A 24,261-nucleotide genomic window follows, 5' to 3' on the forward strand; every position below is an offset into this window, starting at 1 on the left:
CTGTAGTTAAAAGTATCGGAAGTCAGAACGTTAATATTTTTATTGCTTGTAAAATAGCAATTACTCACATACTGTAGTTTCTAAACAGTTTGGATAAAACTCAAAATGGACTTTAATTTCTTCCTCCTCCCCAACATATAGAGATTTGCTTCTGAAGCTTGCATTCTATTACTGAAATATGGTCCTTGATGTTAGATGTAATTCAGGGAAAATATTCGGATAGTCTTTATCAATGTTTTTAATATAAAAGTGTACCCTTCAAACCCTATACATCTTCCTGGAATTCAGTTACCTTCCTTGGATTGTTGTATCTATTTAAATAGGCAAAATAGCACACATCAGAATTGTTCACATTGCCACTATCAAGCATGATTGATATTGGACAGCTAATTGCCATAGGGACAAAAGCAATCACTTAAGCTTGCACTCATATTCATTCCGGTACTCACTATATTAAGGGCAGTTAGTTTATACTGTAATGAGGAATTTTCTGTTCCTCCAAATCCCACACCTTCACAGGAAGAATAATCAGCTGCTTTGGTCAGTATGTATGGTAATTGGATGAGTCCAAGGATCCAAGATGGTCTTCCTTTTCTGTTTCTACTATTGCAGAGATAGGGAATCTCAAAAAGGGGCAATCAAAGACAACAGTCTTCTGTAGCACTTGTTTTACCATATAGTAAAGGGGGGGAGCTGTTGTAGAGAAAACAGTGAAATTTATTAGGGCTGGGCGGAGAGTTGAGAAGGGCACTAAATGGACATGTTGCTTCTTCAGAATTATTCTCATCTCCTTCAGAGTCATAGTACTACTGTAAATGGATATGAATCACATCAGAACTTAGCTAGTCACAAAGGATGCATTATTCAGGCTCTTATTTCTCTTTGGGATTTCTTATATATATAAGAAATCCCAAAGAGAAATATATATATATATATCCATGATCTCTAAACTTCAGGAATGAGATGTAACATTTAATGACAGGACTGTCACTTTTTCCAAAATAGCTTGCTTGTGAAAATGTGGCAGTAAAGCAACGTCTCAAAGCTGCCAATAGTTGATCCATTAAAAAGTCACAGTGCGATTCATTGATTAAAACAGCTACTTTATATATTTAAGTAAATATAAATACTTATCGAATTCACCATAACAGAAGTTAAAAATTCACATTCTTTCCCACCAACTTGGGAACAATGTACCTTCCCCCTAGACAGATAAAATCTTTTCAGAATGCTATATTTGATCTGCATCTAGGGCTAAACAATTTCTTGGATGGGTTATAAAAGCAAGCTTTTTTTTTGCACCTGATGTTTGCTTATACAAAACCATTTTTCACATAAAAAGAAATGTGATTATATTTAGTGGGCATGCACTAGCAAGCTATATACTTTGTACATTACACCAAAAATACTGAACAAAACTGAATAAGCATGATACATCTTCCCCATCCCACCCCCAACCCAGCTTGGATTTATAGCTGTCATGGCACAAACTGGTAAAAAAAAAAAATTCAGGAACCTCTAACATTGGAGTACCATAAAGCTTTTTCTTTTGTATGATCATCAGATCTTTCGAATTAGTAGGCATATTTGCAGCTTTGAACTGTGGTAATTGATTTTTTGACTTTTACACTAGATCATAATTTTTAGACCAACCGTGAGAAGTTGGTAAATATTGAAGCTAATCCCCTACAAGTCCACACTTTTCTGTAACATTTCTTAGCATATTCAAAACCCTCAACGTTTCAGTGAAAAGGTTTTTTTTTTACATCATCAGGCATACAGAAGGATAAGTCTTCTACTGTCATAGATAACTGACTTACAGAAATCTGGATGATGCGATATGTAAATATAGTTTTGAGCCTATCAAAATTAAAGCTCATTACAATCCACATTGCATTTACTTGTACAAGTGCCAAGTATAGTTGACATGGGAAAGTTTCTTCAAAGAAATTTGTCAACATTTGCATCATTGATTTCTATTTTTAAGCAGTATCAGTACAAATCAGTATATTTTTCCCTTTTTTTCTGGGAATGTTAATATGATTGTAACATCATCAGCTCTTCAGGAACTGTGATTAATAAAATTTGGAACTTGCCTCAGAAATGTATGCTCATTCTATAAAGTCTTTTCCAGAGCTAGTTGTATCTCACTCTAAACTGCAATTAAGTAATGCAACAGTATTACAGTTAGTGCTGTCTTAGCTATCGTGTGAAGTTGAAAAGAATAATTTACCTTTAATATGATGAAAACAGGAAAAGGAGTAGCTTGCATTCCCATGGACACTGGGAACGAAGACAATGTTGTATATGAGGTGGCTTTTTTATTTACAAAGCAGAATGACAGGGCATTACATAAGAATTCAGGTACCGCTGTGAGCAAATCTGTCTTCCAGCCTGCTTCTTCTTTAGCATCTGAATTAGTTATTTATTAGCAGACCTATTCTTAATCATATGCAACTAACAGAATTATCGCACCTCTTCTTCCTTTGTCAATGTACATCAAGATGCTAGTGGAGTCTGCTCATCCAAAGCCTTCCAACATTCCATGTTCCAAAGAAATTTTGCTGCCACTAACTTCACGCACATGAACCAAGAGCCACCAAATCAAAAGAACACATACGACAGTAACAATGGAATGTTCTGATCATTCAGTTCTTCAGAAAGAAAAATATAAGTTAAATATCACACAAAATACTGCCTAAAGATACTCATTGGGGAATCCAAGTCCATGTGCAGTTGTCCATGATGCAGAGAATGGTACTCCAACTTAAAAGCAAAGATATAAAAGCAATTATTGTTCCAATTCAAAACAACCCTTTTTATAAGGCTTATTTGTGTTCCTTTGTTGGTGCGTAGTAGAGCTCCATCGGCTTATTCACTTTCCAGTACTTTTCACTGACCAACTCCAAGGAAAAAGAACCGTTTAATACCTAAAGTGGGAGTCAGAAATAAGGCCAAAGTTAAAAATAGAAAAGGGTTCTTGCCATTTGAAAATGAATAATAAAAGAAGAAAAACCACCAATAACTAGAAAATTACCAACACTGACAAATCACAACTGGTCAACAACTCACTCCTGTCTATGAATAGGCTATTTAAACCAGATATTTCAGTTCCAAAGGAAAAGCAGCTGCAGAGCAAATGAGGGTGTTACAGTATATTTCCATTAAAAAAAGGCTATAGATCTTTTTAAATATGTTCTTCCAGTTGCAAAATAGAGCCCAGTGCTTTAATAAACAAATGTGTATTTTGAAATTTCTGCACTCTACCATCAAGGTAAATAAAGCTACTTCGTTCCAAGCACAGTAATGTCAAAAGCCATTCCAGCTTTGCAAACTGAAAAAAATATTATACCAATTCTGATCTTTGAACACTGAATGTGACAGAAGAGCGAATATCTTTATATCTTCAAACATTTAACATTTTGAAAAAAATCTATCGGCATTTAAATTTTTGGGTTTAAGTAATGACAAAAGCTTTTAGCTGTCTGCATTTTTGTCCAGTAACTTTCATGCTGATAACCTTCATCAAGAACACATCAATTACAATCAGAAAATATTTACATTTCCCCATCAAATGTGTTAGCAATAGCACGGGACATAATTCTGGTTGCTTGCTACCGTTTCCCCGAAAATAAGACATGTCCTGAAAATAAGGCCATGCCAGATTTTCGGGGTGGGCAAAAATATAAGCCCTCCCCCGAAAATAAGTCCTAGTGAAGGGGGTGGGTTTAGCCAGAAGAGGGGGCAGCCCTTCTCTTTCCCGGTCACCTCAGGGCTTCTCAGCCCCTTAATCGGATCAGCTGAGCCGCTCCATTCACAAAACAGCTGATTCGCGGGTGCCACTCAGGCCTCTGCTTCCAGCAAACGCAGGCCGCTTTGCAGCCCATTGCGGCTGCAAAAGAAGCCAGAGGCCAAGCAACACAACCAACACTAGATTTTCCTCACCTCTTTTTAGCCACATGCACACATGTTCTTTCCCGCCCCCCTCTTAGTTCACATTGTAATGCATGCATAAATAGCTATGTTACCATAAGTGAAATTAAACAGAAAAAAAAAATCTTTTCAGAAATTTCCTACATAGAGGGTTACGCCTGGGTATATAGATCAGTGTTTCTCAACCTTGGCAACTTGAAGATGTCCGGACTTCAAGTTGCCAAGGTTGAGAAACACTGATATAGATCATACCTTTTAGACACATTGTCAACATCGCACACATCCTGACAGCATGCCCTATTTGCTCTGCCTCTGTATGTTTAGCATAAGGACATTCTGAATAGAATTCAAATTTATTTTGAAACGACGTCTTTTCCCAACTGCATTTCTGCTCAAACGGTTACTCACGGTGAATTGGCCGTTAGCTGTAGCAATATAAATTGTGTATTGCTTCTCACTGGCTGTCTCCAGATTCATCTGATTAGACTCTCCTTTGCTCCGAAGCTCTTCTAAGGCCAGCCTCACAGCGAGGTACTTGGACAAGTGATCAACAGTAGCGTTGCCCGAGGTCTTAATATACCTGTACAAAAGCAGAGACAGTTTACGTGCCTACAGGTCACAAGAAGGAAGACTGACATATATAGAAACGCTTGCAAGGAAAACAATCCCACAGATTGTTTATTCTACATGAAATCATAGACCTTACAAGATTCATCTATTACCATATTCAGTATTCCTTCTAAAATAAAAACGTGACCCGTCAAAACCGCGGAGGACAAAATTGCGCTCGACGAAAGCGTGCATGTGACGTCATCACAGCGCGACGGAAAAAATTAAAAATTGAAATAAAATTAAAATTAAAGCAATCCGATTCACATAAAGGTAAGGGTTAGGTTAAGGGTTAGGGTTAGGTTTAGAGCGTTAGCGTTAGGTTTAGCGTTAGGTTAAGGGTTAGCGTTAGGTTTAGCGTTACGTTAACGGTTAGGCTTAGATTTAGGGTTAGCTTAAGGGTTAGGTTTAGGGTTAGGTTTAGGGTTAGGTTTGGGGGGGTTAGGGTAAGGTTTTAGCTTTATTTTTACATTTTTCAATCACAGCGCGATGTTTTTGTCGCGCTGTGATGATGTCAAATGCGCGCTTTCGTCGAGCGCGATTTTGTCCTCCACAATTTTGTGGTGGAACCAAATAAAATGAACTACTGCTTACCTCGTCTGTGCACTGTCATCATTTTCCATAAGCGTAGGATGGGGTCTGAAAACTAATTCTATTTCACTTGCGCCATCCAGCACTGGGTCTATGGCAACTGTTGTATTGTTATTGTCCAGTTCAAGCCCAGAATCGTCAGAGGTTTTGGTCCTTTTGTTACTTGGTCCAGCCTCCTGATTGCTGTGGGTTGAAGCATTACTGCAATGCGAACTGTCGCCATTGTCTTCTGCTCCGCTGCCATTCTCTATTTGTTGCTTCTTTCCTCTCTGTAACCTAGTTAGTACAATCAAGAAACAATCCAAGTTATTCATTTTTAGAGTCTTTGTGTCAACTAGCAGATTTTGTCCAATCCATGCTATGATTATTTTGTCATTAAAAACAACATACAACCCATCACCCACCATTTAGTCTATATAAGATAGATACTATGCTACATAATATTAAAAAACTGCCCAACATCTCTATATAATATTCAGCATTCTAGTTCCACTACTGTTTTGAATTCAGTTCTGAAATGTAATAACAATGTGTCCTTTTATGGATGCAAAGTTGTGAAACTCTCTTTTAAGAATCAACAACTTCCAGCTGAATTACAATGATATCAAAGCTGATTCTCTAAATTATAAAATACTCAAGGGGGGGGGGCAGTAGTAAGTCAGCTCATAATGTACAAAAGAACAAGTGTGGAAGCTGATGCCAAGGTAGTATATACAATCAACCCTGTTTTTCCTTTTATTTGTGCGGGCATATTCGAAGGATATAAATATAAGTCTTTAGCATATCCTATACTTAAAGACTAGTTGGCTAAGATTCAAAACATATTACCTTAAATTATTTTTAAAAATGCAGTATTTTCCCCATAAAGGAGGGTATTTTTCAATTCAATCAGGAGAAAATGTGGATTAGATTAATTCTAAAGCATATAGTGATAGAATGAAATGGTTTTTCCAATTTGGGAGAGGGCTATGTAAATAAACATCAAATAGATCTCCTATGGATATAAATTTATTTATTTTTATTTATTTAGTTTGTCACTCATGTACAAGGTAACAAGAATAAGAATAAACAGGAATAAGAACACAGGAAATGAATAAAAATAAACGGGGACATTAGGAAAGGGACGTTAGATATGCTGGTGCATTTAGCACGGCCCTACCTAGATGGTAGGAAAAATACAATAGTTCCATGAAATAGCAGTTTATCTTCAAGGAGCTTATGCTGAATGTAAGTAGCAGGCAAAAAATATATCTAGCTGTAGTTTTAAAACAGTGGTAGTATTAATGCTGAATACCAATGCATTACATTCTTCTTCTGCCATGAGGAAATTCATTTTGCTTTTGTGGTCAATTTTGCATCATCCACAGTTTTCAAATTAAAGGAAAAATAAGCAGGAATTTATTTCAAAATGTAAGCTTTTCAATTATTTCAAATAAATATACATTTGACACTATCCAATATAGCTCTATTCAATCCAGTAATGTGTATTTCAAATAGAAGCGATTATATAGCTTTCTGGTTCACAACATTTTCTTTCTATTCTTTCTTTTTATGATGATGTCTGAAGACGGAGATTGATCTTCATGCAAATAAGCATGCGGACAATCACCCAACTAGAGAATTCTGTGTATCTATCTTTTCACTGTAATTTTTTACCTGTTCAAGGCTTGGATTTTCAGGCCTTCCTCAATGCTGTGGCTCAAAGCTTGCTGATTATTGTGCTTGCTGATCCTTGCTAAAACTCTCTCCTGGTGAGCCTCATATTCATCACGACTTGGGTAAATTTTACTGATGAGGGCATCAAAATTTGGATCTGGTCTCAAAGATCTTTTGGAAACAAGCTTTTTACGACATGTAGGGCATTCTTTGTTTCTGAGAATAAAAAAAAAAGAATTACGAAAATATGTTGTTATCTAATTCAAAAAAATTGTATAATTACTGGATAGTTAGCACATCTTTGCAATTTCTTTTGAAATACTTAACTATTATTCGGACGGACAACAGTTATTTGTTAATTTTTCACATCTGAGAATCTGAATTCTTAAAGGTTAACAAATTTGTTATACTCCATAATGACATTATAAGGTTTGTACATAATTGACAAAGACATAGCAATTAAAGAGCAGGAGGCAGTACAGACTTCAATAGAATGATTTGATCAATCCTCACTGACCCTCATTGCTCTTAGTCCTGTGTATTATTTGATCACAACTTTTAACAGTGCAAGGAACCTCATATTCTTTATCCACTTTTTCAAAAATTGAAAAAAGTAAATTATTACTTGGAGTCAGTGTATTATGCTGGATACAAATCTTGATATGAAGGCTCTGCTTGGATATAAGATGCTCCGGATGGCCTTGGATCAGTTATTGCCCCAGCAAATCTCTTTTAAGCCAATTAAAGGTAAATATTTGGGGCTCAGTGTTGAAATGAAGGATCCTTGGTGCTCTCTGAGTTTGGTTTTCTTGCAAATGTTTCATTACCCAACCTAGGTAACATCATCAGTGATGACGATGTTAACTAGTTTGGGTAATGAAATGTCTGCAAGGAAATAATCAAATCAGAGAGCACCAAGGACCCACATCTCACAAGATTAAGTAGGATAGCAAAAAAATACTCATCTCTTTCTGATTGCAAATTCTTTATAACCTTCTTTGGGTCTCAAATGTGGCCAGCCACACATAATAGGTGACAGGAGACAATTTCAGAGAAGAAAGAAAGCAAAAGAACTTTTATAATTCCTTTGTGATTGAGCTGTGACAGCAACAAGCAGAGTATAGTCACCCTTCTGAGATCAGTAAAATGAGGATCCAGATTTTGGGGGGCAATATGCTGACTCTTTAAACTGCTTAGAGAGGGCTGTAAAGCACCATGAAGAGATATATTAGTATATAATCCCAAATATCATTAAATGTGGGTGGAAATCTGCTTTTTTTGCCTTTCCTATTCATTCACCTTTCTTGTTGAAATAAGAAGCACCTAGTTTTTTTTATAATTACTCTTAAAATTTCCACCCCAAATCACATACTCCAGCATGGGGCAAAAAACAGTAGCCTTATCCATATCTGAAACATTCATGCATCACTTTATCCCATGCAGTTTCAACTCCAAAATGCCTTTTGAATCACCGGTTTACACTATGAACAGAATTCCAAGACATAATTCAGTACTGTAACAATGATGGGGAGGAGGGGTGGCGTTGGTCAACCAACTTACCCACTTCTAAGGGCTGTGATAATGCAATCGGCACAAAATCGATGTAGACATTCCTTAGTAGTCATGGTATTTTTCAGCATATCCAAACAAATGGGACACATTAGCTCACTGTGGAGACTTCGGGGTGACACCACTATCTCCAGGCCATCTGTTATAGCTTCCTAATGATCAAAATAGTGTTTTCAAGAAGTTATTTCCTTGCTCCATTGAAGTTAATATTTACAAATGCTACATTTTTATTACTATTATTAATACAGTTATATTACTTTTCCTTCTACCTAATTTATTTTGGTACAAACTATTTGTGGTGTGGAAGTTCACACTCAATACAATACAATTGATACAAGCTACATACCACTATATAAAGATGGAGAAGAAAGTAACTATAATACCTGAGGTGTTCGTTGAAGTTCATATAAGCTGAGTTCCCATGTTTTGCTCAATGGTTGCGTGCCATTTGTCTGTACAGCCTGAGACATGACTAAAAAAAAAGAAATATTCATCATCTTTTTATCCTACCTTTTAGATATACATATAAAACTCAAGAGGGCAAACATCCCCAATATTCCTGCTTCTTATTTTTCCCACAACAACCTTGTGAGATGAATTGGCCTGAGAGAGAATGACCAGTCCAAAATCACGAAGCAGTTTTCCTAATTTTAATAAGCCATGTAGATTGAATAGATTGGACGTAAGCATAAGAACAGTCCTGCTAGAGAGCAGGATAAGATCCATTCTTATAGTGATTAATGAAATACCTCTAGGGTGCTCCCAAATAGGAGACAGATACCACCACTGTTCACCTAAAATTGGTAATTGGAATCAAACTGCCTCCACAAAGGTAACAATGGGTCTTCAACCTTACTGGTTTTTAACTCATTTATTTTCCATGAATCTAGCCAATCACTTTTAAAAGCATTCAAGTAAGTGGCCATTACCATGTTTTGTGGTAATCAATTCCATTATTTGGTTAATTATACACAGTGTGAAGTACTATATTTTCTTTTGAATATTGGTTTCAATTGGTTTCCTTGGATGACTACAGGTCATAAAGTTTTCAAACAGTGTGAAATATTTCTCCCTGTCTACTTCTACACTGTCCATCAGACACTATCCAAACACAAGGCCTGTGGGCCGGATCCAGCCCATGATGGGCCCAGAGATGGCAAGGGACCGGCTGCCACCACCCTGGCATGCACACGGGTTCCGCAGCCCACGCAGGGGGGGTTCAAGAGCCGCAACTGCCAGCCCGGCTCTCCCAGCAGCAGGCTGCAGCAGAGATGGAGGGGTGGGGACAAAAACATGTGATCCACCTTGCTGGACACACTGGGCAGTTGACCACTCACTATTTGTTTTTGCTTGCCCACAGCCGCCACGGCTGGGTTGGGGCAGGCGGCCACCTGAATTGCATGCCTTGCCCTGCACCTCTGCCTGTCCTGTTTTTACCTGCAACCGCCACAGCTGGGACAGCTGCGCGGACACCTAGCAGGCCAAATTGCATGCCTTTCCCTGTGACTATGTCACCTGCTGCTGGTGCCGCCACCATGGGGCTTGGCCCCTGCCATCCAAACCTCCTTCTCCAGCTCTGCCGCACACGAAATGAGCTTCCTACCTGCTGCCCCACCCACGATGGCCCCGGAGAACAGGAAGGATGGAGAGCCCCCGTCCCCAAGAGGCAGCCAGGACTCCCCGGCTCCTCCCCACTCTTCCCTGCCCAATTCCCTTCACATTCCTTTCTATTAAATATACTTGTACAACAGGACAAACTATTGTTGTATTCCAATTTCAAGGAAGACTAGGACTAAGACTTCCATAGCTGGGATGCAATAATCTGGGTGCCTTCTAGATCAGGGGTCCCCACCCCAGACTGGTCCCGGTCCCTGGCCTGTTTGGAACCAGGCCTTACAAGCAAGCAAAGCGTCATCTGCGCACAGGCGGGATTTCAGTAGCACACAAAACTACCTCCATCCCTGATCCAGGGAAAACTGTCTTTCACGAAACTGGTCCCTGGTGCCAAAAAGGTTGGGGACCACCATTCTAGATGGCAAGATATATAATATCTTCTCTTTGTTGTCACCACATGGCCTTCTTGATTTCTTCATGCCAAGAGGCTTGTTCTGAGGTCCCACTGAGGTCTTATGGTTGAAACTCTTGGGATTGTTTTTGAGTTTTATTTTGATAAAACATCCAAGCCAGCTTCAGTTTTGTTCTATTGCACCAACCTGATGGAACTTTCAGAATGAATGTTTTGTTTTAAGTTTGGACAAAACATATTTTCCATTTCATGGTTACCACAAACTTAAATAATGTATTAACTGAAATACACAGATTGGTTAATACAATACTAAGCCTAAGCAAGCCAATCCTGCCATTCCATAAGTATAATTAATACATGACTCTAACACATTTTTCCACTGTCCTTTTATTTTTAGAAGCAGATATTTTTGGTTCTTTTAAATATGATGCTTTCCAGATGTGACATCTTCAACTACCAGAATTCCCCATCAACATAGTTACTGTTGGGAATTTTGAGTGAAACCCCCACATGTAAGAATGGAATTGAGGTTGGAGACTATTTTATTGTTTGCCACAAACTATTATTTTTAAATATGTTACTGTAAGTCACAAGACTTTTATTATAAACCTCATGAAGTAGAAGGGACAATATTTTAGGATTTATATTGTTTTTCTAAAAACTAGAAAAATCACGTTGATTTTCCACATTTCAGATACTTCAGCAGCAACATGGGTGCATTTCTCTATAGCCCTAAATTAGAACAAAAAATTCCAACTCTGCCTTCTTCATTGATATCATAATATCACCATAGATTTTGTAGTCCTGAGGTAAGATAGCTACATAAAATGCTGGAGGTCAAAAATGATTGTCTATCCTTGAAAGGATACTTTGATTTCCAGAATGGATGGCATCAAAGTTGATGAAGTTAGCAGACATGGCTAAAACTCAACTTCATTATATGATAGTATATACTAGCCCCATGGTGGAGAACCTATGGCACGCATGCCAGAGATGGTACACAGAGCCCTCTCTGTGGGCGCGTGCGCTGACACCTCAGCCTAGCTTTATCACGTTTCTCTATTGCGTTTCTCGCCGTCGTTTGCAAGGAAACAAAAGTTTGTGGGGCTAAAAAAAATTTCACTCAATCAATTCCAACTTCTCGCGAAAGAAAAAGATCTCGTGAAGTTGGAATTGATTGCGTGAACTTTTTCACGTGCGCGCTTCACAATGGGGGAGGCGGGGTCCCCTCCTCCTGAAGCCCATTGTGACACGGAGCCACAATGCGACCCTGTGTCCGCTCGGCAAAAAAAAAAAAAAAAAATCAGTGGCTTTTCCTGCAGAGATGCCTGTGTTGGGATGCATTGCCTCCTGCCAGCCAGCTGAACTTTGGCGGGCTGCTCCTGATCTTATTGGTCTACAGATGTTAGATTCCCACCACCCAGCACCAGTTCAGGGGTTCCTTCCTGGGAGAGAGGGAGAAAGAGAAAAAGGAAGGGAAAGAGGAAACAGGGGCGGAGAGAGGGGGAGGGAAAGAGAAACAGAGAGAGGGAAGAGAAAGAGACAGGGAGGGAGAGAAAGAGAGAAGGAGGGAGAGAGGCAGATACAGGGGGGAGGGAGAGAAAGAGAGGGGGGGAGAGAGAGAGAAACAAAGAGGGGGAGGGAAAGAGAGACAGAGAAACAGAAAGAGAGAGAGGAGGGAAAGAGAGAGGGGGGAAAGAGAAATGGTATTACAAACATTTTTCTTTTTTATTGTTGCTAAACATAATATTTCAAAAGCATCAAAAATGAAGGGGCATAAAAGTCCATTTATCATGCTTTTCTTAGAACAATTAGCTGAACTCTGCCTTGTTTATCACTATTTTAGGTAGTAAAACCTCAATATTCAGGTTAAATTGCTAAGTTAGCACTTTTCGATAAATAAATGGGTTTGGGGTTGCAATTTGGGCACTCGGTCTCTAAAAGATTTGCCATCACTGTACTAGCCATTTATATAACAACAAACCTATCTAATCAGCAAAATCAAGGTTTCATTTTCTTCCACCTCAAACAGAAAGTTGAAAAGCAGTTTCCAAGTGGAAACAAAATTAATTGCATTCTTTTCTTTAATCAAAGCAGTCAATTTAGCTATTCCTGCTAACTCCATCAACTTTTGCAGCCATTTGTCCATTGTGGGAATCAATTTTTGTGCAAAAAGTATTCTTGCTGCTATCAACATATACAGTATAGTATCAAAAGTAAAATAAAAAAAATCAATATATTCATTTTAAAATATTCTGTATTAAGATGTGAATCCTATTCCAATATTTCTTTGTTTTCTCACATGTCCATAATAAATGATAAAAAGTTCCTTCGTTACATTTACATTTCCAACATTCATTTGAAATGCCTTTAGACTCAGCTAAAGAGGAAAAGATTCTCAACGTATGAAAAAACATTTCAGACATGTCAATTGCTGTATTAAGCAATGTTGAAGACCAAGAGAGCAATGATATTTTGTTCACATTCCTTTCTTTCTGCATTTTTTTTTCCTGAGAGTTCATGACATATTTTTAACTTTAACTATTTTATTTGACTAATCAGCGTAGGAATATTAAAAGCTGGGGTATAACTGACTTATATGGACTATTTTACAACCATTTACTTTGCCCCATACCAGAAATCAACATTATATTTTTTCCCATTTAAGACATTTCCATGCTTCACTTAATCCAGAAACTAAGCCACAAAGTAGTGTATGTACGTATGTACTTATTTGCCATTTCTAAAGGCATATACAGGGTTGCATTTATTTTGTGTATTTGATATTTAATATATATACTGTACATGTATACATATTAATACAATAATTCACATTCCTTTTTATGCACTTAAGTCATATATACATAGTTCTATAGACAAGAACTTACATGTATAAAATTTTATACTTTTTAAACATGTATTATTTTGCATATAATAGACTTTTCAATGAACATTTTAAATCAAAATCACTTATAATATAAAAATATTTGACTTCTCTTAGTTCATTCAAATGGAATGATCATTCATCACTTCAACTTCATTTTGAACTATTTTTTCTTTCTTTCATTCAGTCATGTTCAATTCTCACAGACTACATAGACAAGTACCTGTAGCTTTTTGGAAAGGTTTTTCAGAGGTGGCTTGCCATTGTCTCTTTGTAAGGCTGAGAGAAAATGACTGGCCAAAGGTCATCCGGCTGCTTCATGGACAAGATGGGACTAAAACTCATGATTTCCCACTTTCTAACCTATTGTCTTAAATACTACATCAAACTGGCTCTTCAACTTCTATTAGAGCACTTAATTTCTTTGATTGCTTCTTTGCCTAATATAAAATAGGCTAAATGAATTATTTTATTTAGAACACTTTTTTGGATAAATAATTTTGCAACAGATAATTTTCTTTGGAAACAAATCAAATTGTGTAACAAATATTTAGAACACTCTATATCTTGATTCCAAATTAAGACTCAAGGCCACCTTCTGTATCTCTAACCTTGAATTTTAGACAGAGTTATCAACTTTCTGAAAAGTCTACCAGCTGCAAATATCCCTTATCTACCGGTAGACACTGACTAAAACAAGTATACATAAAATTGTGACTCATATATAGGTAATATGCAGGCTCTGTGGAACACAGATAACCTTGCAATTTTTTTGCACTACTAATACATTAAATTCTTGCAATAGTGGCAAACATCTGTAGCTCAGATAAAGGATGCAAGTGGAGGTTTGTTATCTTAGCCTGGTAAGGAAATGTTTGGAAACCAATCCACACGCTATGAGAATGAACCTCCACCCACATTAAATTCTATCTAAATAAAATTTATGAAATCTGTTTTTCTGCAACTTTGCTTTTAACCATTAAAGCATACTGATTAATTATCAATCAAATATTATCTAAATGTTATCATTTTACCATAGATTAACCTATGACAAAGCCAACAAATGTTCAGTGAAACTAATACTATCATAAACATAAGTATCTTTAAATCTCATCATTTAACTACACTTTGAATTTTACAATTTTAAATGTTGGAATATTGCTGGAATGGCATGGTTGTGTAGCAGTTAAAACACTAAATTTGTCAGCTGGAAAGCCAGAAACCCGGGTTCAAGACCCTAGCGCCACGTGACTGGGTGAGCTCCCATTTTCATCCCAGCTATCACCCTAGCAACATCTCTGGTCAATCCTGACAATTTTTGGAAGCTCAGAGAGTTCAAAATCCACAAGAGTCCATCTTTAAAGTCCATCTTTAAAAATACAGGTAGTCCTCACCTTCATTTAGTGACCGTTCAAAGTTACGTCACTGAAAAAAGTGACTTATGACTGTTTTTCACACTTATAACCATTACAGCATCCCCATGGTCACATGATCAAAATTCAGATGCTCAGCAACTGACTCATAATTATGATAGTAGATGTGTCCAGGAGTCATGTGATCACCTTTTGCAACCTTCTGAGAAGCAAAGTCAATGGGGAAATCAGTTTCACTTAACAACCATGTTACTAATTTTCAACTGCAATGATTCACTTAACAATGACAGCAAGAAAAGTTGTAAAATGGGAACAAAACTCACTTAACAAATATTTCACTTAGCAACAGAAATGTCGTGCGGAATTGCGGTCGTCAGTTGAGGGCTGCTCTTAAAGCAACCTCTAGCAACCAAAGCTCTTTCAAAGGGACTAAGCTACTGCATATTGTTACACCTATCGCTCATTAAAAGACAAGTCTACCTTAACTTAATATTTATATGTTAGTGTGTAGGTATATACATATGCATGTTTATTATGCACTCTAGAAAGACTGCAGAGAAGAGCAACCAAGATGATTAGTGGACTGGAGGCTAAAACATGCAATGAACGGTTGCAGGAACGGGGCACGGCTAATTTAGTGACGGGAAGGACCAGGTGTGACAGTGTTCCAATATTTGAGGGGCTGCAACCTGTTTTCCAAAGTACCTGAAGACCAGGTAAGGAATAATGGATGGAAAACTGATCAAGGAGAGATTCAACCTAGAAATAAGGAGAAGTTTTCTGACAGTGAGAGCCATGAAACAAAGGAATAGCTTGTCCTCAGAGGTCGTGGGAGCTTCATCACTGGAAGCTTTCGAGAACAGACTGGACTGCCATCCGTCAAAAATGGTCTAGAGCAGTGGTAGTCAACCTGGTCCCTACCGCCCACTAGTGGGCGTTCCAGCTTTCATGGTGGGCGGTAGGGGTTTTGTCCGATACTGAAGCACTTTCCTTTTTTTAATTTAATTGACTTCCCTACTTTATAAATCACCATTACTGTGGAACCGGTCGGCGGTTAGAAAATTTTACTACCAACAGATACAAAAGTGGGCGGTAGGTATAAAAAGGTTGACTACCCCTGGTGTAGAGTCCCCTGCTTTTTTTTTTGGGGGGGGGGGGTTAGACTAGATGGCGTTGAAGGTCCCTTTCCAACTCTGCTAATCTGTTATAGCCTATCTATATGTGTTATAGCCTATCTATGTGCGTTATAGCGTATCTGTATGTGCGTTATAGCGTATCTATATGTGCATTATAGCGTATCTATGTGTTATAGCATATCTATGTGCGTTATAGCAAATCTATATGTTATAGCATATCTATATGTGCGTTATAGTGTATCTATATGTGCATTATAGCGTATCTATGTTATAGCATATCTATGTGTGTTATAGCATATCTATGTTATAGCATATCTATGTGTGTTATAGCATATCTGTAAGTGCGTTATAGTGTATCTATATGTGCATTATAGCGTATCTGTGTGTTATAGCATATCTATGTGTGTTATAGCATATCTATGTTATAGCATATCTATGTGTGTTATAGCATATCTGTAAGTGCATTGTAGCGTATCTGTGTGTTATAGCATATCTGTGTGTTATAGCATATCTATAAGTGCGTTATAGAGTATATGTGCGTTATAGTGTATCTATATGTGCATTATAGCGTATCTGTGTGTTATAGCATATCTATGTGTGTTATAGCATATCTATGTTATAGCATATCTATGTGTGTTATAGCATATCTGTAAGTGCATTATAGCGTATCTGTGTGTTATAGCATATCTGTGTGTTATAGCATATCTATAAGTGCGTTATAGAGTATATGTGCGTTATAGTGTATCTATATGTGCATTATAGCGTATCTGTGTGTTATAGCATATCTATGTGTGTTATAGCATATCTATGTTATAGCATATCTATGTGTGTTATACCATATCTGTAAGTGCATTATAGCGTATCTGTGTGTTATAGCATATCTGTGTGTTATAGCATATCTATAAGTGCGTTATAGAGTATATGTGCGTTATAGCGTATCTATATGTGCATTATAGCGTATCTATGTGTTATAGCATATCTGTGTTATAGCAAATCTATATGTTATGGCATATCTATATGTGCGTTATAGTGCATCTATATGTGCATTATAGCGTATCTATGTGTTATAGCGTATCTATATGTGCGTTATGTATGCGTACACTTTTGAGATCAGGCAGCAGAATTTCATTTTTAACGCCTGCCAGAGTCCCACAGGGGACAAAAAAAATATGAAAATAAAGCATCTCTGACTTAACTTTCACTTCCCACCGACTGCAAAATATCCTTGGCTTCCCGGGGGGGGGGGGGGCAACAACTACCCCACTTGCGCTTCTTCTATAGACGAGGAGAGAGACCCTGGGCCGCCCGCACAAACCTTTTCCCGTCAAAGGTTCGAGACCCGAAGCTTCGGCAAAGGAAAAAAGCAGCCGGGGCGAAAGGGCACACAGGCATAGAAGAGTCCCGCGGGGGGGAAAAGCAATCGCCATTTGTACCACGAAGCCCGGCCATCACGGGGGGGGGGGGGGGCCGGAGCGATTCCGACCGCCTCAGGCTACGCGTTAGGTAGGCGGGAGAAGCCGAGACGGGTTACCCCACCACGGCTGACATCTTGAGCGGCCCCCTTTCCAGAGAAACGACCGTCTTTCTAAGCCTGGAAAGGGGGGGGACGGTAGGAAGAGGAGGCGCGTCCCGTTGAGCGGCCCCAATAACGAGATTTTCTGCCGCGAGAGGGGAGGCTTTTGTAGCCGCCTCAGCTGAGGTAAACCAGCCGCCCCGTCCCCCGTTTGTTTTTTTCCACTCACCGGCCCCGTTGCTGGCGAGGTCCCGGAGGCCGGCCCGCTCCCTCCCGCGCGCCTGGCTCTCCTGCTGCTGCCCGTCTTGGCTGCCGCCGGCGCCGCCGCCAACTCCCCCACCGGCAGCCAGGGCTGAGGCGCCTCGAACCGCCGCTCGCCTCAGCCCGCCCCTCCCCCGCCCCCCTTTTCCCTCGCGAAGCGGCCCAATATGGCGGCAGCAAAACAGCGGAGGCCCCGGCGCAAAGGACGCCGGGAAAAAGAAGCGGGGGGGTGGGTGGGGAGGGTGGGAGGGAGAAGGAGGCGACGCGTCAGGAGGCGGAGTGGGCGGGGACTGTTTTACGCGGAGTCTCCGCCCCCTTTGTTCACGCCCCTCTCTCGGCTGGGCTGGATCCTCCCCGTAGCTGATGTTCCCTTTACATTTCACTGCTTCACACCCCCCCTTCTTCTCCCTGTCTCTCTGCTGTACATATATAGATATATTATATATATATTACATTTGGTGTCTTTAAGTCAGACTGTTTCTACTATCTACCACTTGTTATAACTTCTCACTCTGGATCCTCCCATTCCTAAATCCTTTAAATTTCACTGCTTCACACCCCCCCTTCTTCTCCCTGTCTCTCTGCTGTACATATATATATATATTATATATATATTACATTTGGTGTCTTTAAGTCAGTCTGTTTCTACTATCTACCACTTGTTATAACTTCTCACTCTGGATCCTCCCATTCCTAAATCCTTTAAATTTCACTGCTTCACACCCCCCCTTCTTCTCCCTGTCTCTCTGCTGTACATATATAGATATATTATATATATATTACATTTGGTGTCTTTAAGTCAGTCTGTTTCTACTATCTACCACTTGTTATAACTTCTCACTCTGGATCCTCCCATTCCTAAATCCTTTAAATTTCACTGCTTCACACCCCCCCTTCTTCTCCCTGTCTCTCTGCTGTACATATATATATATATTATATATATATTACATTTGGTGTCTTTAAGTCAGTCTGTTTCTACTATCTACCACTTGTTATAACTTCTCACTCTGGATCCTCCCATTCCTAAATCCTTTAAATTTCACTGCTTCACACCCCCCCTTCTTCTCCCTGTCTCTCTGCTGTACATATATAGATATATTATATATATATTACATTTGGTGTCTTTAAGTCAGTCTGTTTCTACTATCTACCACTTGTTATAACTTCTCACTCTGGATCCTCCCATTCCTAAATCCTTTAAATTTCACTGCTTCACACCCCCCCTTCTTCTCCCTGTCTCTCTGCTGTACATATATAGATATATTATATATATATTACATTTGGTGTCTTTAAGTCAGTCTGTTTCTACTATCTACCACTTGTTATAACTTCTCACTCTGGATCCTCCCATTCCTAAATCCTTTAAATTTCACTGCTTCACACCCCCCCTTCTTCTCCCTGTCTCTCTGCTGTACATATATAGATATATTATATATATATTACATTTGGTGTCTTTAAGTCAGTCTGTTTCTACTATCTACCACTTGTTATAACTTCTCACTCTGGATCCTCCCATTCCTAAATCCTTTAAATTTCACTGCTTCACACCCCCCCTTCTTCTCCCTGTCTCTCTGCTGTACATATATAGATATATTATATATATATTACATTTGGTGTCTTTAAGTCAGTCTGTTTCTACTATCTACCACTTGTTATAACTTCTCACTCTGGATCCTCCCATTCCTAAATCCTTTAAATTTCACTGCTTCACACCCCCCCTTCTTCTCCCTGTCTCTCTGCTGTACATATATAGATATATTATATATATTACATTTGGTGTCTTTAAGTCAGTCTGTTTCTACTATCTACCACTTGTTATAACTTCTCACTCTGGATCCTCCCATTCCTAAATCCTTTAAATTTCACTGCTTCACACCCCCCCTTCTTCTCCCTGTCTCTCTGCTGTACATATATAGATATATTATATATATATTACATTTGGTGTCTTTAAGTCAGTCTGTTTCTACTATCTACCACTTGTTATAACTTCTCACTCTGGATCCTCCCATTCCTAAATCCTTTAAATTTCACTGCTTCACACCCCCCCTTCTTCTCCCTGTCTCTCTGCTGTACATATATAGATATATTATATATATATTACATTTGGTGTCTTTAAGTCAGTCTGTTTCTACTATCTACCACTTGTTATAACTTCTCACTCTGGATCCTCCCATTCCTAAATCCTTTAAATTTCACTGCTTCACACCCCCCCTTCTTCTCCCTGTCTCTCTGCTGTACATATATAGATATATTATATATATATTACATTTGGTGTCTTTAAGTCAGACTGTTTCTACTATCTACCTATTGCTATAACTTCTCACTTGGCTGGATCCTCCCATAGCTGATATTCCCTTTAAATTTCACTGCCTCCCTCCCTTCCTCTTCTCCCCGTCTCTCTGCTGTACGTAGGTACGTACGTACATACATACATACATACATACATACATACATACATACATACATCTATATTCTATATTCTATATTATTATGTATTATGTATTATGTATTATATATTACATATATTACATTTGGTGTCTTTAAGTCAGTCTGTTTCTACTATCTACCTATTGCTATAACTTCTCACTTGGCTGGATCCTCCCATAGCTGATATTCCCTTTAAATTTCACTGCTTCACACACCCCCTTCTCTCCATCTCTCTGCTGTACATATATAGATATTTTATACATATTACATTTGGTGTCTTTAAGTCCGACTGTTTATACTATCTACCACTTGTTATAACTTCTCATTCGCTGGATCCTCCCATAGCTGATATTCCCTTTAAATTTCACTGTCTCATCCCCCCCCCCCCCCGACTTCTCCCCGTCTCTACATATATAGACATATTATACATATTACATTTGGTGTCTTCAAGTCAATCTGTTTCTACTATCTACCTTTTGCTATAACTTCTCACTTGGCTGGATCCTCCCATAGCTGATATTCCCTTTAAATTTCACTGCCTCCCACCTCCTCCTCTTCTCCCCGTCTCTCTGCTGTACATATATAGATTTTTACCATCGATGCAGAAGGCCCAGGTAGCTACATCTAGAACATCTAGAGAGTTAAAATTACGGCAAACAAGTGTAGGAGGTATTACACCGAAAAGGTGACAACATCTGAAAGAAAACAAATATCACGGACTGAGTTATATTAAAAAGCAGTGGTTTAAGGCATTTTTCGATAACCTCCAAGTGAAGACCTCTGCAGAGTCAAGAAAAAAAAATGTGCTAGAATGGGCTTAATAAAAGCCTACAAAGCTTTTTATTAACCTGAAACAGAGTCACTGGGTATCTGGCTTCCGGACGGGTTGATACAATTTCAGAAAGAACATCCTGAAAAATTGGAAGGCGACGGCTGGGTGAAAATATCTCTTTAAACATATCGGCGTGGAAGGCCTAGCAAAGAATACCTCACCACCACAGGAATGGCTTGAATTATCAATTCAAGCCATCCAACTCTTGCCAAAAGCTGAAGAAAAAATGGGGAACGGTTCCAAAGAAGAGATGGCTTCAAAAATCGTTAGAGAAATCAAGATTCTGAAGGATGGGTGGAGAATATATTTGAACGGCTTCAAGGATCTTTAGAAAACCTCTCACTTTACGAGGAACCCATCAATTCGTGAAAAACCTGCTTTTGGCTTTGATTCTACCTTGCCTTTTTGCCAAAAGCTGCAGAAACAAGCCTTCTCCTTAAAACTTTATGTGCCCAAGACTGTGGTTCCTGAGGAGGAGGAGGAGGAGGAGGAGGAGGAGGAGGAGGAGGAGGAAGAGGAGGAGGAGGAGGAAGAGGTAACAGAAAGAGCAGGGGGAGGAAGAGGAGGAATCCTCCAGCTGTGTGGCCTGGTTCCTATCCGGCCGGGGATCGGATCCCTCCAGCTTGTCTCCATAGAATAAAATATTTTTCTTCCCAGGAATGTCTATCAAGTATTTTCTTCAAGACATTCTCAATCTTGTTAATATCCATTTAAAAAAAAAAGAGTCCCAAAGTTGTTCTATTAAAAGTTGTAGATTAGCTTGGAGCTTTTTCCTTGTGGAATAAAAATCTTCTCTGATATGTCTATCAAATCTTTTTTTTTTCCTCAAAGGATTCTCGACCTTCTTAGTATCCATGAAGAAACGTTCCCCGAACATGACCTCTTATAAGTTGCAAGTTTATTTGGAACTCTTGTTTCAATTGTGCTGAGAGAGTTATATTCAAGCCATCCTCATCATAAAAACTGGTTTGTATTCCGAAGTTACAGTTAAATTATTTCCATTAGCTGCTTGGAATTATCTCAGTGGGTTGATAGTTTTCTACACCTAATTGCAACTCTTGCTCCTTTTTATATCATCTGTATGATTTGTATCTTTAGTACCCAATTGATTTATAATATGGGTGATTCTCTGTAAAAAGTTTTCAGAGACTTCCCTAATGAAGACTTCAGCTCAGTTTTAAGCATTTTCTTAGCTCCCTCTTGTGGTCAAGAAATACATTTGTTTGTTTATTTGTTTGTTTGTTTGTTTGTTTTCTGGCCAATCAGAGTTCATGGAAATGGGATAATTTCTTTTTTTTTAATTAATTTTTTAAATTTAAATTCCCCCCCCGTGTCTCCCAATTCCTTCCCTCCTTTCTTCTCTCCTACTCTCCTTCCTTCCCTCCTTCCTTCCCTCCCTCCTTCCCCCTTCCCTCACCCCTTTCTTCTCTCCTTCTATCCTTCCCTCCTCCTTCCCTGCTTCCTTCCCTCCTTCCTTACCTCCTTTCTTCTCTCCTCCTCTCCTTCCTTTCCCCTTTCCTTTCCTCCTTCCTTCCCCCCTTCCTTCTCTCCTACATTCCCTCCTTCCTTCCCTCTTTTCTTCTCTCCTTCTCTCCTTCCTTCCCTCCTTTCTTCTCTCCTTCTCTCCTTGCTTCCTTCCCTCCTTCCTTCCCTCCTTCCTTCCCCCTTTCTTCTCTTTCTTCTCTCCTTCCTTCCTTCCTCCTCTCCTTTCCCTTCTCTCCTTCCCCTTCCTCCCCTTTACCCTTCCCCTCATCCTCCTTGGAGAATTTCAACTACCCAATCCAAGGCAACAGATTACTTTAAAAGTAGTAAATAAATAAAATAAACCCACAACTTTTTATCCTTATGTTTCTCCATCAAAATTAAAAAGAAAAGATCCTTCACACTTGCTTCACAAGAGCCGAGGTGGCGCAGTGGTTAGGGTGCAGTACTGCAGGCCACTTCAGCTGACTGCTATCTGCAGTTCGGCGGTTCTAATCTCACCGGCTCAAGGTTGACTCAGCCTTCCATCCTTCCGAGGTGGGTGAAATGAGGACCCGGATTGTTGGGGGCAATATGCTGACTCTGTAAACCGCTTAGAGAGGGCTGAAAGCCCTATAAAGAGGTATATAAGTCTAACTGCTATTGATATTGCTAAGTAGAAAAATAGGGACCACCTTGGTGGGAAGGTAACAGCATTCCATGCGTTCAGTCATGACGAGGGCTTTGAGTACCACTTCCTAGAGTCGGAACGACTGGCACAAATGTGGGGAACCTTGACCTTATCTGAGGCCAAAAGACCTTTCCTTTAAGCCAGTGGTAGCCAATCTGGTCCCTACTGCCCACTAGTGGGCGTTCCAGCTTTCATGGCGGGCGGTAGGGGTTTTGTCCGATACTGAAGCACTTTCCTTTTTTAAAATTTATTTATTTTTTATTTATTTTTTTGGTAGTTTAGTTTACGTATATTTTAACTGCCATTACATTGCAAATTACAGTTTCTACAGGTCTCAAAAGAGATTCATACATGAATGCCTTAATTTTTTCCTATCACAGTTATAAAGTTGAAAGTTACAAGGTCGCTGCATAATGAATTAATGCAAAAAAATAATAATAATCAAAGTTAGATCACTGGTTTCTTGAATGTTGCCATGCAATAGAAGAAGGTCCATCTTTTCTTGGAGGACTGCATTTCTTTCCACAAATAATGAATGAATCCAAAGCTTGAACTTGATTAGTTAGAGGAGTTAGTCCTTGAAAGGCTTTTATACTGGTTTTTATTTCTGGTCCCAATAGTCTTCTCGTTAACAAAGTCAGCTTTTGGGGATAGCTCCTATGGTTTAACTGGTTTGCTTCCCATGCAAGTTTAGCTTGTTGTTGTAGTATCTTTTGATGTGCAAGTTGCCGTGCATGATTAAATTTTTTAAAAAATTTAATTGACTTTTTTAAAAAAAATTCATAGCATTATTTAAAAACATTTTCATTAGGTTTTCTTAAAATCACCATTACTGTGGAACCGGTGGGTGGTTAGAAATAGCAATAGCAGTTAAGACTTATATACCGCTTCATAGGGCTTTCAGCCCTCTCTAAGCGGTTTACAGAGTCAGCATATCGCCCCCAACAATCCGGGTCCTCATTTCACCCACCTCGGAGGGATGGAAGGCTGAGTCAACCTTGATCCGGTGAGATTAGAACTGCTGAACTGCAGATAACAATAGCAATAGCAATAGCAGTTAGACTTATATACCGCTTCATAGGGCTTTCAGCCCTCTCTAAGCGGTTTACAGAGTCAGCATATTGCCCCACAGTCTGGGTCCTCATTTCACCCACCTCGGAAGGATGGAAGGCTGAGTCAACCTTGAGCCGGTGAGATTAGAACCACTGAGCTGCAGATAACAGTCAGCTGAAGTGGCCTGCAGTACTGCATTTAACCACTGCGCCACCTCGGCTCTTACTACTAACAGAGATACAAAAG

General features: G+C 39.1%; 2 protein-coding genes across 2 annotated transcripts in view; one reads left to right on the forward strand and one right to left on the reverse strand.

Annotated features, from left to right (window-relative positions):
- Positions 1-1,082: 1,082 nt before the first annotated feature.
- On the reverse strand, positions 1,083-17,728 carry RNF2 (ring finger protein 2). The gene is made up of 7 exons (XM_032226590.1): positions 17,520-17,728; positions 8,742-8,830; positions 8,350-8,510; positions 6,790-7,005; positions 5,137-5,409; positions 4,342-4,513; positions 1,083-2,930 (listed from the first exon to the last, which is right to left on the reverse strand). The coding sequence occupies exons 2-7, from the start codon at positions 8,826-8,828 to the stop codon at positions 2,829-2,831; spliced, it is 1,011 nt and encodes a 336-aa protein (XP_032082481.1). The 5' UTR covers positions 8,829-8,830; positions 17,520-17,728; the 3' UTR covers positions 1,083-2,828.
- The window catches only part of NIBAN1 (niban apoptosis regulator 1), a 73,372-nt gene continuing 65,353 nt past the window's right edge, over positions 16,243-24,261 (forward strand). The window contains exons 1-2 of the mRNA XM_032226586.1: positions 16,243-17,476; positions 21,642-21,776. The gene's annotated coding sequence lies outside the window, so the exon portion shown is untranslated. The remainder of the gene's footprint in view (positions 17,477-21,641; positions 21,777-24,261) is intronic.

Source organism: Thamnophis elegans, chromosome 11 (genome assembly GCF_009769535.1).
Source record: "Thamnophis elegans isolate rThaEle1 chromosome 11, rThaEle1.pri, whole genome shotgun sequence".
In the NCBI taxonomy this organism is placed as follows: Eukaryota; Metazoa; Chordata; class Lepidosauria; order Squamata; family Colubridae; genus Thamnophis; species Thamnophis elegans.